Source organism: Mobula hypostoma, chromosome 16 (genome assembly GCF_963921235.1).
Source record: "Mobula hypostoma chromosome 16, sMobHyp1.1, whole genome shotgun sequence".
Classification (NCBI taxonomy): Eukaryota; Metazoa; Chordata; class Chondrichthyes; order Myliobatiformes; family Myliobatidae; genus Mobula; species Mobula hypostoma.
Genome location: NC_086112.1, coordinates 2,653,897 through 2,673,557, shown reverse-complemented (window position 1 = coordinate 2,673,557; position 19,661 = coordinate 2,653,897). Strand labels below are relative to the sequence as shown.

Genomic DNA, 19,661 nt, shown 5'->3' with positions numbered 1-19,661 from the left:
GTACCTTAAAACCAGTTGCTTCGGGCAGCTGGGGCTCATCTGCCATGGTTGGCAGCTCATGTAGAAGGAAAATTCTTACATCAAACCTTTGCAGCCTTGCGACTATACTTGCTCATGAGGCAGGCTATGGGAGTAAACACTAGGTTGGAGTCCTTAAGACACTCCTATGTTGAGTTTAATGCTAATTGGCAACTCCTGCAACACTGGTAGTGCCAAACCGTATCAGTCTCTGCCGTTCCTTTTGGATTCATCAGCTGCATGGAGAGGGGAAGCAACTTACTCTCCATATTGTACTGCCCTGGCTTGTGTACTGTAGTAGACAACTAAGGCACAATATCTATGGCCTTCAAGGCCAACAGAGGGCTGGAACCTAAGTGACTTATGGCTGATGCTTATCTGCCTTCTGAAGTAGCCAAAAGAAAATGAAACAATCCAAAGGGACATTGATTACCAGAGTTACCCATAGCTATGCAAGTCCCAACTCCACATAGTTCAGCCTGGGCACCAACTTTTCCAACTAAGACGGCCTTCCTAGAAATTGCTGAATTGGAGCACGGGATGAACAGGTAAAAAGTTGGCACAAAGATTTTAATGTTAATTCAGTTAACATTCCAACCTTTTTCAGGCTCAAGAAAGTACAACCCCATGTAGATTTTATTATGGATCACAAAATTCCTCTCAGAAAGGTAATATATTTAAACATAATTATAGAAACCTTGCTGGTTATTAAATGGAATTCTATACTTACAGATATTATTCAGTAGAATTCGAGGTACCAGACAATCTTGAAATACAAGTATTTGCAGAAGTAAGTTCAAATCGCAGCTGGGTTGTGCTAATAACAAAGCCAGAAGCTGCTGAATAGATATTTTATCACATGATAGTGAGCTGGAACAGATACCAAAGATTACATTTAATTTAAATTTCAGAGATTAAATTACGTTTGTTCCCAAAGTTCTCAATTATGTTCCAAAACATGATTAAATCAAGGTTTACTATTCGTAAAGGCTTATCATCTAAAGAACACCCCAGATAATTCCTATCTAACATATTATATCCATCCATTGCTATTGACAATAAGAATAGCATCATATATACTGAATAAAATGGAAAGAACCATGCAATGCCAAAGCAAATATAGATCTTTTTACTAATTCTCTTTAAACATACAGGTGACTTGAAAGATGCTCATAAAATGTCTAAATGATTGAGATTTGGTTAAATTATATATTAGAATATAATTTCAGTATACTCATGATTTAGAGTGGTTAACACAACGCTTTACTGTGCAAGCAACCTGGGTTCAATTCTTGCCATTACCTGTAAGAAATTTGTACGTTCACCCCATGACCATGTAGATTTCCTCCCACAGTCCAAAGACGTAGTGGTCGGTAGGTTAACTGGTCATTGAAAATTGTCCCATGATTAGGCAAACATTAAAAATGGGGACAATAAACAACAGGAATTCTGCAGATGCTGGAAATTCAAGCAACACACATAAAAGTTGCTGGTGAACGCAGCAGGCCAGGCAGCATCTGTAGGAAGAGGTGCAGTCGACGTTTCAGGCCGAGACCCTTCGTCAGGACTAACTGAAGGAAGAGTGAGTAAGGGATTTGAAAGTTGGAGGGGGAGGGGGAGATCCAAAATGATAGGAGAAGACAGGAGGGGGAGGGATGGAGCCAAGAGCTGGACAGGTGATTGGCAAAAGGGATACGAGAGGATCATGGGACAGGAGGTCCGGGAAGAAAGACAAGGGGAGGGGGACCCAGAGGATGGGCAAGGGGTATATTCAGAGGGACAGAGGGAGAAAAAGGAGAGTGAGAGAAAGAATGTGTGTATAAAAATAAGTAACAGATGGGGTACGAGGGGGAGGTGGGGCATTAGCGGAAGTTAGAGAAGTCGATGTTCATGCCATCAGGTTGGAGGCTACCCAGATGGAATATAAGGTGTTGTCCCTCCAACCTGAGTGTGGCTTCATCTTTACAGTAGAGGAGGCCGTGGATAGACATGTCAGAATGGGAATGGGATGTGGAATTAAAATGTGTGGCCACTGGGAGATCCTGCTTTCTCTGGCGGACAGAGCGTAGATGTTCAGCAAAGCGGTCTCCCAGTCTGCGTCGGGTCTCGCCAATATATAGAAGGCCACATCGGGAGCACCGGACGCAGTATATCACCCCAGCCGACTCACAGGTGAAGTGTTGCCTCACCTGGAAGGACTGTTTGGGGCCCTGAATAGTGGTAAGGGAGGAAGTGTAAGGGCATGTGTAGCACTTGTTCCGCTTACACGGATAAGTGCCAGGAGGGAGATCAGTGGGGAGGGATGGGGGGGACAAATGGACAAGGGAGTTGCGTAGGGAGCGATCCCTGCGGAATGCAGAGTGGGGGGGAGGGAAAGATGTGCTTAGTGGTGGGATCCCGTTGGAGGTGTTGCTGGGCATTGTGGCTCAAAGGGCCAGAAGGGCCTACACCATGCTGCACCTCAATAAATAAATAAATAAATAGAGTCATTCCTATAATATAACTAATATGAACAGGTACAAATAAAAATATTGTATGCCTGTCAAGAAATCGCTCATCGAATTTCACAAATTTTGTGACTTTAACCAGAAATGACTGCTTTCACTATTAACTCATGGTAAAATTAGTATAGGATCACATAATGCTGTAAACATGGGTGGCAAACAATTCAACTTCTAGATTCATTTTCCAAAAAAATTTCGTCGTTTACAAATCTTGAAATGGATAAAGAGGAAGCCTGTGGCAGTTATTTTTGGCATTAATATCTGACTTTAATTGAACTTTTAAACCTCAAAGTAAATTTTTTATCAAAATACATATATGTCGCCATATACAATCTTGAAATTCATTTTCTTGCAGCACACACAGTAAATCCATAATAGAATAACACAGCAACCATAACAGAAGCAATGAAAGACTGCACTAATTTGGACGTTCAACCAGTGTGCAAAAGACAACTGTGCAACTACCGAAAGTAAGAAAGAATAATAACAAATAAATAAGCAATAAATATTGAGAATGTGAGATGAAGAGTCCTTGAAAGGAAGTCAATAGGTTGCGGAAACATTTCAATGATAGGGCAAGTGAAGTTGAATGAAGTTATCCCTCTGTTTGAGGGGTAACAACTGTTCCTGAACCTAATGGTCTGAGTCCTGAGGTTCTTGTACCTTTTTTCTGATGGCAGCACGGAGAAGAGGGCATGTCCTGGGTGGTGGGGTCCCTGATGATGGATGCTGCTTTCTTGCAACAATGTTTTGTGTAGATGCGCTCAAGGTTGGGGAGGGCTTTACCCGTGATGGACTGGGCTGCATCCACTACTTCTCGTAGGATTTCTCATTCAAGGGCATTGGTGTGATGCAGCAGTCAATATACTCTCCACAACACATCTATAGTAATTTGTTGAAATTGAAATACATGCTGGGCCCAGGACAGGTTTTCTGATAATGAGGAATTTTAAGTTGCTGACTCTCTCCACCTCTGATCCTCTGAAGAAGACTGGCTCACTGACCTCTGGTTTCCTTCTCCTGAAGTCAATAATCAGCTCCTTGGTCTTGCTGACATTGAGTAAAATGTTGTTATTCACCATTCAACCAGATTTTCAATCTCCCTCCTATATGCTGCTTCATCATCATCTTTGATTTGGCTTATGACAGAGGTGTCATCAGCAAACTTGAATATGGCATTCGAGCTGTGATTAGCTACACAGTTATAAGTGTACAGCAAGTACAGCAGGGGGCTAAACACACAGCCTTGTGGAGCACCTGTGCTCATGGAGACTGTGGAGGAGATATTGCTCCCAATCTGAACTGACTGGGTTCTGCAAGTGTGGAAATTGAGAATGAAATTGCACAAGCAGGTATTGCGGTCAAGGTCTTGGAGCTTATTGATTAGCTTTGAGGGGGTGACAGTATTGAATGCTGAGCTGTAGTAGATAAAGAACATCCTGATGTATGCAACTTTACTGTCCAGATGTTACAGAGTGAACAGCCAATGATATGGCATCTGCTGTGGAACTGACGCTCCAGTAGGCAAATTGGAGTGTGTGTCCAAGTTGCTTCTCAGGTAGGAGTTGATATGTTTCATCAGAAACGTTATAAAACACTTCAACACTGTGGATTTAAGTGCTATTGGACAATCATCAAGTCAAGTTATTATGTTCTTCTTAGGCACCGGTATCATTGAAGACTGCTTGAAGCAGGTAGGTACCTCAGACTACTGAAGTAAGAGGCTAAAGATCCTAATGAAAACACCTGCCAGTTGATCAGCACAGTGTTTGTACTTTGCTAGGTACCCCATGTGGGCTGGATGCTTTTCCTGGGTTTACCCTCCTGAAGGCTTCTTGCATGTTTGCCTCAAGAGACTTAAATCACAGGATCATCAGGGCCTGTGGGAGTTCGTGATGGATCCTCCTTGTCTTGATGGTCAAAGAGAGCATAGAAGGCATTGAGCTCATCTGGAAGCAAAGCCCTCTTGTCACTGATGTTACCTGATTTAAGTTTATAATAGGTGATAGTAATCAAGCCCTGTTACAACCTTCGACATCCTTCATTGATTCACATTTAGACCAGAATTGCCTCTGCATGTGAAATGGCTTTCCAGAGGCAGAGGTAATACCTGGAAAACCTCTTGTAACTTTCTTGGTCACTAGACTTGAATGCTTCTGATCTGGCCCTCAGTAGACTGTGAACCCCATGGTTCATCCAAGGCTTCTAGTTGGGGAAGGCTGAATGATTTTATGGGGACTACACTTTTTATCAAAATATTTGTAGTTACCAAAATTCTAAATCAAATTTCATTTAATAAGTATCATAGAGTCATAGTCATACTTTATTGATCCCGAGGGAAATTGGTCAAAAAGCAATAAAGCATGGATACAGGGCCTTTAGTCCAACAAGTCCATGCCAACCACGTTATCCACCAAGTTAGTCCCAATCTCCTGTATTTGACTCGCCAGGCACCCAACCTTTCCTCCCAAGTGTTTCATAATAACATTATTCTTCCTGCCTCAACTACTTTCTCTGTCAGCTCATTCCATATACTCACCATTTTTGATGTGGAAAAAGTTGCCTTTCAGGTCCCTTTTAAATCTTGCCCCTTTCACCCGGAAATCTATGCTCCCTAGTTTGGACCGCTCTACCCTGTGGAAAAGATGGCTACCATCTACCTTATCTTTGCCTCTAACAATTTTAAATACTCATATAAAGTCACCCCTCATTCTCCTGAGTTCCAAACAATAAAAACCACTATGGCCAACTTCTCCCTATAACTTAGTCCCTCTGTTCATGGCAACATCCTTGTAATTTTTTTTCTGTACTCTTTCCAGTGCAACCATGTCTTTCCAACAGCAGGGTAATCAAAACTGTACACAGTACTTCAAGTGCGGCCTCACAAATAACTTGTATAACTATAAAATATAATGTTCTAAATCCTATACTTAATGCCCTGACTGATGAAGGCCAGTGTGTTAAACACATTTTACACCACACAGTCTAACTATGACACCATTTTCAAGAAACTATGCAGTTGTACTCCTTGGCCCCTCTATTCCAATGTGCCCCCCATCATTCATAGTAAAAGACCTAATCTGACTAATTTTCTAAAATGCATCACCTCATAATTTGCTGCATTGAAATCCAATTGCCACTCCTCGGCTCACTTCCCGAAATGACCACAATCCTCCTGTAATCTACGATAACCTTCTTCACTATCAACACCTCCTAATTCAACATCATCTGCAAACCCGCTGATCAACCTTGAGCATTCACATCCAAATCACTTATATGAATAATGAATAACAAAGGTTCTCCATTCTGAGAAACAACCTTCAACCACCACCCTAAGCTTCCTACCTCCAAGCCAATTTTAAATCCACCTAACTAGCACTCACTAGATTCCATGGTACCTAACCTTGAAGACTAGCCTGCTGTGCAGGGCCTTGTCAAAAGCCTTGCTTAAGTCCAAACAGACTCCACTGCTCTACCCTCATTTACCCTTTTGGTTACTGCTTCAAAGAACTATGCAGATTCATCAAACACAGCGTCCAACACATAAAGTCACTCTGATTCCTCCTAATCAGACTCTGTCTGTCTAAACGTTGGAAGATCAAGTCCCTCAAAATTCCCTCCCGTAACTTCCCTGCCACTGCTGTCATGTTGTGGAGAAATGACAGTTGCTTTGATCAAAAATAGGTCTATTTAAACAGATTCTTTATTTTGAAATGTAAGTTTTGTTCATGAAGTCACTTTTCATGTACAGAAATGCTGTATAACATCAGTGAATTACATGGTTGAATAGCTTGTAGATCCTGAGCTCTCAGAAGATATTTTAGGTAGAATAGGAGCCAGATCAAAGAAGCAAATCCATCAAACCTCAATGGAGTAACACACATGGTTTTCCTTTAGACTACTTCAAACTGTTTCCAGGTAAAAGTACAGCAATCAAAAAAACAAAGAGATTCAATTACAGATGATTAGGAACAAATATGGTAAGTTGCACGATTTTAATCAACATCATAAAGGTCAGGAGCAAAGCTCACATGACAGATACATTTCAGATGAACTCCTCATAAAGTGCAACCATGAACATACTTGAGTAGATTTAACTGTATATGCTGAACAGAGCCAGCTTTGTAATTTCTTTGGACATCTGCTGTATATTAAGCTGCCTTGACTTAAATATGTGTTCTACAACACTACTGAGACTTGAGTGAATGTGGTAAGCCACTAAGCAACTCTTTAAATAACCAAACAGAAAAATCATTAAAAGGTAGCACAGAGACTGAATTAGGAAGCACAAATAAAAGAGGTAAACTCTGCCAAATGAGATACAGAAAGGAAGTGGGCAAAAGAAAACTGGATTAAGATAGGGAAATAAAAGAAGTAAAAATTAACCGTAACTATTTTTGTTTGTTTAATCCTGAACAATGATTGATTAGTTGTCCATCATATCTGACAATGATAGTTAAAAGGGCTAAAGAAATAAGCGTTAAAACTTGCAAAATTAGTTTTTACTGCCAGAGGATACTAGGCAGAAATTATGATGAATTAAAGAATTCAAAATTTTGATTTTTTTTAAAATTTAAAGCTACAGCGTGCAATAGATCCTACCGGCCCTTTGAGCCATGCCACCAACAATCCACCGATTTAACCCTAGTCTAATCATGGGACAATTTACAATGACCAATTAACCTACTAACTGGTACTTTTCTTGGTACCGTGGTTGGAAATCCACACATCCTACGGGGAGAATATACAAACTTCTTACAGACAACAGCGGAAATGAACTCCAAACTTCGACACCCCGAACTGTAATGATATCATGCTAGCTGCTATGTTACCAAGGCGCCCATTTAATACTTCCAATTCAAGCTGGAACACAGAAGCCACAATGTTTTATGGCAAATATTGATTGTTCCAGGAACTTCATCATGTTTTTTATATGTAAATGGGAGCTTGATAGCAAGATGATTTTGCACAGCTTGTAAGAGTGGAGGTGGGGGAGGAAGTACAGGATGGTTAGTGGGGAAGAAAGGGAAAATTAACCTTGGACTGCAACTTCCAGTTTTGTGTCATGCACAATTAGATCACTGGTCCAACTTAATGATTTTATGCTTATATAATGGTAGGTGCAGCTGAGTTTTGTTTACAGCAAAATCCTTCCAATGTATACCATATTTTAAATTAACCATACCCCTATGGCATTTCTGCCTTTGGTTAGAACATCCAATGTCTATAAAAGAGGAGGTGTAATCAATAAGAAATGAAGGAAAATTGCCACAGGCAGCAAAAAATAACATTTATGGAAAAATGCCAAACGTATTAAGACATGAGATATGAAATATCCATTTTTCATAATCAATATAAAGTACAGAATACATAAGATAGTTTTATATGGTCTGAGTAATAAAAATGTTTAGAAAGTGTATTTGTAAGAAAATCACATTCCTTGCTGTAAAGAAGTTGTGTGACAGGAACCAATGGAAATTTAGAAGTAGAAAGGAACAGTAAAGGAACAGATGTAATTGCCTGTCCATAGCAATGACAGGTATTCACAAAAAAATGCTGAACTAAGGGCAAAATTGTAAACACTTCATGGACTTTTTAGAAGATAGGACTTATGAGATTGGATAATAAACACAGATGCTGTCCCATTCTACTGAATGTGCATAGGGGCTCATGTGACATACAGAATGCCTAAACGTTAGTTTAAATTTGCAAAAGCCATTTTGGTAAATGGTTGTTATTGCAAAATCAAAGCATTGACTGCATACTCCTGTTCAAATATATTCACTGTTTCTCTTGGAAATGTTCTTTCTTTTGGGTGGTCCATTAGGATTGAAGATGACTTACTTTCCCCTCCAATTTTGTGGATTTTAAGATGACTGATAGTCAACCTTGGGGTGTATGGGGTGTCCAGGGAGGGATAGCACTTCTGGTGAAGGGGCTTGTCATGTCCATTCCAGAGCAGCTCACTCACCTTTGGTCCCCACCGGACACTGAGTTCTCACCTGTGGCTCCAAGTAGCTGTTTGCATGCAACAGTGGCCACACAACTCCTACAGGTGGGCTAAACCAGGTGAGGGTGGCTGGCGGCCTCATACTCCTGTGAGATAGGGACATGCCTGTCCTAGCATACAAAGTCAGCTCTGGTGGTCTGGGCCAATGAGATCCAACTGCCAGGAAGGTAGATCTAAATGCTTCATTGAGAGCAAAGAGCATGATATGGCACAGAAGACGTCATGGTCATCCACTGCAATCAGTTTGTGACACTTCTTTATATGCTGGACCTGGATTTATGAGGTCGAAGAACTGAACTGCCCACTTTGAAAACTTCCCTGGCCAGGTTTCCTGTTATTGTCGGACACTATGGATGACCACCACAATAGGCAACCACAGATGGGGCTGAGGCAGCTCATGGGGTGCACAAGGAGACAGTTTATAGGATGATGCATCCTTCATGCATGGTGTCCGTGTGCTCTTGAAGCATGGCCTCAAAGTTCTCAACATCATCCTGAATTCTCTTATCCACGTGCAGCACTCTTGGTCCAGAGGTTCCCAGTAAGCAATGAAGATAATGTATTTCTTCAAGTTTCCCTTCTTCAAACTCCAGGAAAAAGAGAAGCTCTTTGATCTCTTCTGCAGGGATATTTGAATCTTTATTCTATGCATCTGGTAATCTGCTCCCATGACAGAGCTTTGAACAGCATGTCTATTTTGGGAATCAGGCATCTGAAAAAGATGGTCTGTCTATCATAGCTGATTAGTACTTCAATCCTGAGAATGTTAGCTTGGAAGGGGACAAGAACACTGGTTTACATATCTTTCCAGGAAACTTGGACGATCTTTCTCATGCCATTTACATGTTTGCTATGGGTAGTTCAGGTTTCAGGTTGCCTGATGGACAATGAATCTTGTATTAAGTTGGAGTTCATTGTTTCTATACATCCCTAACACCAGTCTTATATGAATGATGACAATGTAGTTTGATGTTCAAGTAAAAATAACAATTAAAAATCCATAACTTTAAGAATGCAGAAATCATTTTTACCTGGGTGATTCATATGAAAAAGAGGGTTGAATCCAATGTAACCATTCAAGTAAGCCACTATTCACTGGCTTTAACTGTGGTTCAGAATTGTGTTCACAGAATCCATCACAAAATACTCTGACAAAATTAAAATGGAGAAAAGAATTAAATTAATTGTAAATAATAGAAATGAAATGAAATATATTAATCTAATAAGTTAAAGCAGACTTAATTATGAAGATGAACTCAAGTTCAGAGCTGAATGTCAAAGCCATTAAATGGCTGCTGAAAGGAACAAAATTTATTTTGTTAGGTCAGAAATAGAAACTTAGAATTCCTCTATTACTTTCAGAGAGGATGCAGTAGTACCAACATTAGGGACAGATTTTGAGATCTAATTAGTATACCCAAAACGCTGAAGCAGTACCTCAAGAAATCCCACAATCTCATTAAATATTTCAGGATAGGAGCTCCTACACTTGGATAGATTTTCACACCAGAACAGTCCAAGAAAATCCCAAGCCCTGAGTAGGTAAGTATTATTTTTTTCCCATGTTCAAGGCTCTAATTCAAAATGAGATCCAGGAGAAACAAAGTTCACTCATTAAACCTGTCATCATTCCATAACCGTTCATGTACCCTCATGATGCTAAAAAGGAACAGGTCTATTTTTCTTGCAACCCAATGATATAAATAATAAAAATTCCGAGTTTTGCTTCATTTGGGCGATTCTCAAATTTATTGCTCATAATTAGATCCTATTGAACATTGCAATTTAATTTCCAAACTCTTGAGCACCCATAAGAAATTCCACCAGTATTCTAATATATCCTAATCAAATTGTTCATTTTACAAATCAAAACATCTGTAAATATTAATAAATGGATTTGAATTTACTTACTCATACAGCTCGTCAAGTGGTGATGTCAGAACAGCTAGAACAGCCAGAAGGGCATTGCAATGGTTATGAATATTGAGAATCCAGTGAGGCACATCGTCCGAAGGTTGAAACAATTCCTCGGCTGAATGGCAGACTGACCATAAAAGGTTTTCAGTACAAAGAAGTATGGCTGTAATGTCAAATCTGTGGAGGAATGTATACTAATTATGTAAATTGCATGCAAAAATATTTCCATATTCACGTATTGCATTATGGTAATGCTATTAAACATTAAGGATTCATGGGTAGACTCTCTCTTGGTGGAGATGACGATAGCCCAACCCCTCATGGAGAAAATGTTATTTGTCATTTATCAACCCATACCTGGATGTTTTTTGGGTCTTGATACATATAGACATGGAATATTTCACTTCCTGATCAGTTCCAAAGGGAAAGTGGGTGTAGTTACTGTTTCTAGAGAGAAGGTGCTGAAAAACCTGAAAGACCTAAATGTATCATAAGGAAGCATCAGGAACAAAGGTGATGAACTGAGAGCATGGATATATACATGGAATTGTGATGCAGTGGCCATTACAGAGACTTGGCTGGCACCAAGGCAGGAATGGATTCTCAATATTCCTGGATTTCAGTGCTTTAAAAGGGATGGGGAGGGAGGGGAGGAGGGGTGGCATTACTGGTCAGGGATACTATTACAGCTACAGAAAGGGTGGGTAATGTAGCAGGATCCTCTTTTGAGTCAGTATGGGTGGAAGTCAGGAACAGGAAGGGAATGGTTACTCTATTAGGAATTTTCTATAGGCCCCCTGGTAGCAGCAGAGATACCGAGGAGCAGATTGGGCGGCAGATTTTGGAAAGGTGAAAAAATAACATGGGTGACGTTAACAAATCAGATTGGCACCTCATTAGTTCCAATGGTTTAGACGGGGCAAAGTTTGTTAAGTGTGTCCAGGATGGATTCCTGTCACAGTATGTTGACAGGCCAACTAGCGGGAATGCCATACTAGATCCAGTATTAGGAAACGAAGCGGGTCAGGTCATAGATCTCTCAGTGAGTGAGCATCTGAGGGACAACGACCACTGCTCCCTGGACTTTAGCATTATCATGGAAAAGGACAGAAGCAGAGAGGACAGGAAAAATTTTAATTGGGGAAGGGCAAATTATGCGGCTATAAGGCTAGAACTTGCGGGTGTGAATTGGGATGATGTTTTTGCAGGGAAATGTACTGTGGACATGTGCTCGATGTTTAGGGATCTCTTGCAGGATGTTAGGGATAAATTTGTCTCGGTGAGGAAGATAAGGAATGGTAGGGTGAAGGCACCATGGGTGATAAGTGAGGTGGAAAATCTAGTCAGGTGGAAGAAGGCAGCATACATGAAGTTTAGGAAGCAAGGATCAGATGGGTCTATTGAGGAATATAGGGAAGCAAGAAAGGAGCTTAAGAAAGGGTAAAGGAAAACCCCAAGGCATTCTTCAATTATGTGAAGAACAAAAGGATGACAGGAGTGAAGGTAAGACCGATTAGAGATAAAGGTGGGAAGATGTGCCTGGAGGCTGTGGAAGTGAGCGAGGTCCTCAGTGAATACTTCTCTTCGGTATTCACCAATGAGAGGGAACTTGATGACGGTGAGGAGAATATGAGTGAGGTTGATGTTCTGGAGCATGTTGATATTAAGAGAGAGGAGGTGTTGGAGTTGTTAAAATATGTTAGGATGGATAAGTCCTCAGGGCCTGACGGAATATTCCCCAGGCTGCTCCACGAGGCGAGGGAAGAGACTGCTGAGCCTCTGGCTAGGATCTTTATGTGCTCATTGTCCACGGGAATGGTACCGGAGGATTGGAGGGAGGCGAATGTTGTCCCCTTGTTCAAAAAAGGTAGTAGGGATAGTCCGGGTAATTATAGACCAGTGAGCCTTACGCCTGTTGTGGGAAAGCTGTTGGAAAAGATTTTTAGACATAGGATCTATGGGCATTTAGAGAATCATGGACTGATCAGGGACAGTCAGCATGGCTTTGTGAAGGGCAGATTGCATTTAACAAGCCTGATAGAGTTCTTTGAGGAGGTGATCAAGCATATAGATGAGGGTAGTGCAATGGATGTGAACTACATGGATCTTAGTAAGGCATTTGACAAGGTTCCACATGGTAGACTTATTCAGAAAGTCAGAAGGCATGGGACCCAGGGAAGTTTGGCCAGGTGGGTTCAGAATTGGCTTGCCTGCAGAAAGCAGAGGGTCGTGGTGGAGGGAGTACATTCAGATTGGAGGGTTGTAACTAGAGGTGTCCCACAAAGATCGGTTTTGGGTCCTCTACTTTTTGTGATTTTTATTAACGACCTGGATGTGGGGGTAGAAGGGTGGGTTGGCAAGTTTGCAGATAAGGATGGTGGTGTTGTAGATAGTGTAGAGGATTGTCAAACATTGCAGAGAGACATTGATAGGATGCAGGAGTGGGCTGAGAAGTGGCAGATGGAGTTCAACCCTGAGAAGTGTGAGGTGGTACACTTTGGAAGGACAAACTCCAAGGCAGAGTACAAGGTAAATGGCAGGATACTTGGTAGTGTGGAGGAGCAGAGGGATCTCGGGGTACATGTCCACTGATCCCTGAAAGTTGCCTCACAGGTGGATAGGGTAGTTAAGAAAGCTTATGGGGTGTTAGCTTTCATAAGTCGAGGGATAGAGTTTAATAGTCACGATGTAATGATGCAGCTCTATAAAACTCTGGTTAGGCCACACTTGGAGTACTGTGTCCAGTTCTGGTCGCCTCACTATAGGAGGGATGTGGAAGCATTGGAAAGGGTATAGGGGAGATTTACCAGGATGCTGCCTGGTTTAGAGAGTATGCATTATGATCAGAGATTAAGGGAGCTAGGGTTTTACTCTCTGGAGAGAAGGAGGATGAGAGGAGACATGATAGAGGTATACAAGATATTAAGAGGAATTGATAGAGTGGACAGCCAGCGCCTCTTTCCCAGGGCACCACTGCTCAGTACAAGAGGACATGGCTTTAAGGTAAGGGGTGGGAAATTCAAGGGGGATATCAAAGGAAGGTTTTTTACTCAGAGAGTGGTTGGTGTGTGGAATGCTTGCCTGAGTCAGTGGTGGAGGCAGATACACTAGTGAAATTTAAGAGACTACTAGACACGTATATGGAGGAATTTAAGGTTGGGGGTTATATGGGAGGTAGGCTTTAAGGGTCGACACAACATTGTGTGCCGAAGGGCCTGTACTGTGCTGTACTATTCTATGTTCTATGTACATTAGTCACCCAGACCAGATGAACGGCATCCTAGGGTTCTGAAAGAAATAGTGTTAGAGATTGTGTAGGGCCATTAGAAAAGATCTTTCAGAAATCATTGGACTCTGGCATGATGCCAGAGGACTGGAAAATTACAAATGTCACTCCACTCTTTAGGAAAGGAGAAAGGCAGCAGAAAGGAAATTTAGACCAGTTAGCTTCAGTGGTTGGGAAGATGTTAGAATCAATTGCTAAGGACGAGGTGAGGGAGTACTTGGTGACACAGGACAAGATAGTACAAAGACAGCATGGTTTCTTTAAGGAAGTATCCTGCCTGATGAACCTGTTCTTTGAGGAGATTACAAGAAGTATAGATAAAGGCGATGTAGTGGATGTTGTATATTAGGACTTTCAGAAGGCCTTTGACAAAGTGCCACACATGAGGCTGCTTACCAAGTTAAGAGTCCGTGGTATTACAGGATGGTTAGAGCATTGGCTGATTGTAAGAAGGCTGTGAGTGGGAATAAAAGGATCCTTGTTTGGTTGGTTGCAAGAGACTAGTGGTCTTCCGCAGAGTTTGGTGTTGGGACCGTTTCCTTTTATGCTGTATATAAATGATTTAGATGATGAAATAGATGGCTTTATGCCAAAGTTGCAGATGATACGAAGATTGGTGGAGGGGCAGGTAGTGTTGAGGAAACAGGTAGGATGCAGAAGGATTTAGACATATTTGGAGAATGGGCAAGAAAGTGGCAAATGAAATATAATGTTGGAAAATGCATAGTCATGCACTTTGATAATAGAAATAAGTGTGCAGACAATTTTATAAATGGGGAGAAAATCCAAAAATCTGAGATACAAAGGGACTTGGGAGTCCTTGTGCAGAACACCCTAAAGGTTAACTTGCAGGTTGGATCAGTGGTGAGGTCGGCAAATGCCATGTTGGCATTCATTTGAAGAGGACTAGAATACAAGAGCAAGGATGTGATGCTGAGGCTTTATAAGGCACTGGTGAGGCCTCACCTTGAGTACTGTGAACAGTTTTGGGCTCCCCATCTTAGAAAAGATGTGTTGGCATTGGAGAGGGTCCAGAAGAGTTTCACAAGGATGATTCCAGGAATGAAAGGGTTATCATACGAGGAAATTTTTAATGGCTCTAGGTCTGTACTTGCAGGAATTTATAAGAATGAGGAGGGAATCTCATTGAAATCTTTCAAATGTTGAAGGACTAGACAGTGTAGATGCAGAAAGGCTGTTCTCTATGGTGGGAGAGTCTGAGACAAAAGGGCACAGCCGCAGTCCATTCAAAACAGGGATGCAGAGAAATTTCTTTAGTCAGAGGGTGGTGAATTTGTGGAATTTATTGCCACGTGTAGCTGGGGAGGCCAGGTTGTTGGGTGTACTTAAGGCAGATATTGATAGGTTCTTGATTGGACATGGCATCAAAGGTTACGGGGAGAAGGCTGTGGCATGGGTTTGAGGAGGAGGGGAAAAAAAGGATCAGTTAAATGGCCTAATTCTGCTCCTTTTTCTTATGGTTTTATAGAAATCTGTGTGAACATCTGTGAGCATCCTCACTTCCATTATGATGATAGAAGACTCTCCTGCATGATCCATACCTCTCCTTAGTTAGCATGGAAGCTTAAGGAGCTGGTATCATTGTTCTCTAAATGTTTTTCCAAAGCTTCTTTCACCAGAACAGAGATGGGCGGAGAAATGGTGGATAGAGTTTAATCCAGCCAAGTGCGGGGTACTATGAAGGAACAATGCATAGAATTATGCATTGTGTATTATAAAGGCAGGTCATTTAACAGTGTTGATGTACACAGGAAGTCCATAGCTCTCTTAAAACGGCTGCATAGGTTGATAGGGTGTTAAAGAAGGCATAAGGCATACTTGCCTTTATTATTGAAGGAACTGAGTTCAAGACTCAGAAAGTTATGTTGTAGTTTTACATAACCCTGGTTCGGCTGCATCTGGATTATTGCAATGATGTGGAGGTCTCAGAGAGGGTGTAGAAGAGATTTATCAGGATACTGCCGAGATTAAAGGAGAAGTGCTAAAATGAGAGTTTAGACAAACGCGCTTTTTTCTCTGGAGTAGAAGCTGAGGGAAGATCTTATGAAAGTTGATAAGATTATGAGAGGCATAGATAGAAAAGGAAGCAGGTATCTTTTTCCCAAAGTCAAAATTTCTAATGTCAGAGGACATGCATTTAAGTTGAAGGGCAAGTTTAAAGGAGATGGAGATGTGTGGAGCAAATTTTTTGTACAGAGTGTGATGGGTGTCTTAAATGCACTGTCAGGATAGGCAGTGGAAGCAAATATAAAAGGGGCATTCAAAAGGCTCATATAGACACATGAATATGCAGAGAACTAAGGGATATGGAACTTGTGTAGGGAGAAGGGATCTGTTTAGTGGGCAATTTAGTAATGAGTTGAGTTAGTTTGGTGCAGGCATTGTGGAACAAAGGTCCTGTTTCAGTTCTGTATTGTTCCATATCTGATGTTCTACAGAAGCTCAAAGATCTGAAAAATTAACACTCTTTCTCTCTCCAAGGAAGCTGCCTGATTTGAAATTAAAGGACGGGGAAGGGGAAGGGGATAGGTGAGGGTGAGGGAGAGGGAGAGGGAGATGGTGAGGGTGAGAGTGAGGACATCAGATTTGGTAGGTCTTGTCCAAGACAACGTTCTCATAGCACCTCTGGACCTATGAAGTGGCACCAGATTAAGCAGTTGCCTTGTCAAAGACAAATTGCTAATGTCACGTTGCTGTCAGTGACATGATTATCACTGAGAGGTAAGTCTGGTGGTTGTCATGTGTCCATCTTGCTGGATGCAAACGACTTAGGTGTGTTCTTTGGTTGAGCATCCAATATCTGGGCCACATGTCGTCTCCATGTATGATCTCTAACATCCACTGTGTACATCAGTGGTCCAGTTTTTGTAGTTATCCTACTGGGTGTCCATTTGTTTTCTTGGTAATCACGCACTAGGACTTCCTGTCCAACCTTGAAGCTCCTTGCTGATTCACTCGGCAACTGGTTGAACTGTTATTCTGCAATTCCCTCCCTAGGTCTGGTTTCAAGGGGTCTATGCAAGATTGCAGATTTCTGCTCACAAACAGCATTGCAGGTGTTTGATTTGTCATCGCATGAACAGTTATGATACACAAAAAGGAAATTGTCCACCTTGTGCTGTAGAGAAATATCCTTCTTGTCCATCGCTTCAATGGACTTCTTGAAGGTTTGGATAAACATTTCAGCTAACCTATTCATTACAGGAGCTAACTTGAAATGTCTGATGCCATGCTTCTTCATCAATAGTCTGAATTTTTCATACATGAAGTGTGGTCCAATGTCACTCATAATTTACTCTGGTTTTCAGTTGGGCGCCGGACACTCAGAGATTGGGCGGGGGGGTGGGCGCCCAGCGCTTGGCCGAGGACCGTGGTCTAGTGGTCGGCGACTTGGCCGGCTCCCCCACTGGACTTAGTCTGGTTGAGGAGGGTGTGAGGACACCCAGCAGGACTGAAAAAAACAAGACCTGACAAAGGGCGGATGAGCTCCTTGTGGGCCAACGGCCATCTTCCGTGGAACAGATTAAAGCCTCACCACGTATCTATGAATCGTGTACTATGCACCTAGTTAGAAGTGAACTTGGGCGCTGCACCGTGTGCCTGGACCTGCCCAAGACCTCCACCTAAGGAAGGGCCAAGCTCGAAGAAGCGGCCGCGGCTGGAGGCCGACACGGCCTCGGGCTCAAGTTCGGCAGGGCGGCGGCGGATGGTGCCAAGGTGACCAGCGAGAACAAACTGGAGGAGAGGCTGTACTCGGTGCTGTCGCAAGATCGAAGAAGATGGAGGCGCATAGCCGCCAACCCCGGATTCGGGACGGCACCCACTGACTGACTGACTGAAGCAACTTCTGGCAAAGATAGTCCTCAGAAAGGCAACAATCTTTTCTGAGGTGGTTGACTTCATTGGTAAAACCTCCAGCCACTTCAAATGAGTATCCACAGCAATCGGAAACATGGAGACCATGAATGGATCAAGGTCAATATGTACTCTTTGCCATGGCGATGATGGCCATTCCCACAGGTGTAAGTGTGCTTGTGGGGGTGGATTTTTAACTTTTTGGCATCCTGAACAGCTTTGGCCAAGTCTTCAATCTGTCTATCTATTCTCAGCCACCACACATAGCTCCAGATGAGACTCTTCATCTTGACAGTACCCAGGTGTCCTTCATGCAGATTCTCTAAAACTTTCTCACTGGCGTTAAGTAGCTGTGACAGTCTCTGGTTAGTGCTACCATTTGGGCTACAGTTGCCTGTTAATAACAATTTCAGAGCTTTGATTGTGTGCCAGTCTAGTTGGATTTTTCTCAACTATTCATGTCCGAAAAGTGCAGGCCTTCCACTTTTCAACACGTAAATCTGTAACTGATGCGTTTGGCCTCCATATGTCACAGTCATTTTTAGTTTGCCTTTGGGAAAAATTTTTTCGCTTGTGTAGGCTTTTGGCATTATAGATGTCTACTCTAATGTTAGCTTAGAAAACAGGGTGTTATAGACAGCCTCTGAAATTATAGACAAAAGTGACCTTGTATTCAGCTTTATACCAGACACATCTATTGTGATCAATATGACTTTATGATCTGCTTCAGTAATACAGGTGTCCCCCGTCATCCGAAGGTAGAGCGTTCCTATGAAATGGTTCGTAAGCTGCAATGTCGTAAAGTGAAGAAGCAATTACCGTTTATTTATATGGGGAAAATTTGTGAGCGTTCGCAGATCCAACAAATAACCTACCAAATCATGCCAAATAACACATAAAACCTAAAGTAACAATAACATATAGTAAAAGCAGGAATGATATGATAAATACACAGCCTATATAAAGTAGAAATACTTTTCGACAATCATTGCTGCACTGTTCTCTGTAGTGAAAATCTCACGCAAGCACTCTTGGCAGAAACACTCTCTCCAGCAACCTTTAAGCTATGAAGCTGCCAAATCATTCCAAATAACACATAAAAATACACAGTCTATATAAAGTAGAAATAATGTATGTATGGTGTAGTATCACTTACAGGAATTGGGAAGGCAGCGCCGAGCACACTGATGATGGTATGTTAGGCTGAGTCATCGGAGGTTGGGGTGGTGCAGTGTTCCCCAACCTCTGGGCAGTGAACTGATACCGATCCGCGGAGAATGCAGCGGTAGCCGGGATGCACCCAGCACATCTTTAAGAAAAAAGCCGAAATAAACAAGCTAATTAATTAGGCGTCGCCCGGCACGTAAATGTTGGCCCAGATTAGAGGCGACGCAATCGGCAATCGCCTCTGATCTGGGCCGACATTTACGTGCCGGGCGGCACCTAATTAACTAGCTTGTTTATTTCGGCTTTTTTCGCAAAGATGTGCTGGGTGTGTCCCGGCTACCACTGCATTCTCCGCGGCAATGTCTCGGTCTGCAGCCTGGGGGTTGGGGTGGTGGGACACTGGGGTGTCATCTCATCATCATCTGTTTCCAACAGGGCAGGCAGGTCATCTTCTTCTATGTCTGCCTGCCTCGATGTCAAAGGTCAAGGTTTGTCATCTGCTGTGGCTGATGTGGAAGGCTTGAAAAACGACAGTATGCTTGACTGTTTAGCCTCGCACATTTTTCTATCATACAGTTCTTTGTAAGCACTCAAACCATCTTGCAAATATGCCCTAAACCGACATACCCTTTCAAAATTAAAGTCATTTTTTTCTGCAATTATTGCAGCAAAAATCTCACGCAGTTGCTTCATGTTCAGTTCCTGGACAACTTCACTTTCGGTCCATTCACTACTGCATTCAGTTTTGATTGTCATCCTTTCCTCTTCCAATTGCATCAGCTCTTCATCTATCAGTTCTTGGTCATGGGATGCCAAAACCTCTTCAACATCATCTTCGTCAACTTCCACAAGCCAAACTCACTTGGTCCTTACTTGTTCACCA

At 42.1% G+C, this 19,661-nt stretch overlaps 1 protein-coding gene across 4 annotated transcripts in view; it reads right to left on the bottom strand.

The window, feature by feature from the left end:
* kiaa0825 (KIAA0825 ortholog) overlaps nt 1-19,661 on the bottom strand; it is a 309,600-nt gene that overhangs the window by 243,110 nt on the left and 46,829 nt on the right. For all 4 annotated transcript variants that reach the window (XM_063069273.1, XM_063069276.1, XM_063069275.1 and 1 more), the window contains exons 11-13: nt 10,444-10,626; nt 9,564-9,680; nt 749-888 (exon numbers count right to left, since the gene is read on the bottom strand). In XM_063069273.1, the coding sequence (XP_062925343.1) occupies nt 749-888; nt 9,564-9,680; nt 10,444-10,626 (440 nt within the window). The remainder of the gene's footprint in view (nt 1-748; nt 889-9,563; nt 9,681-10,443; nt 10,627-19,661) is intronic.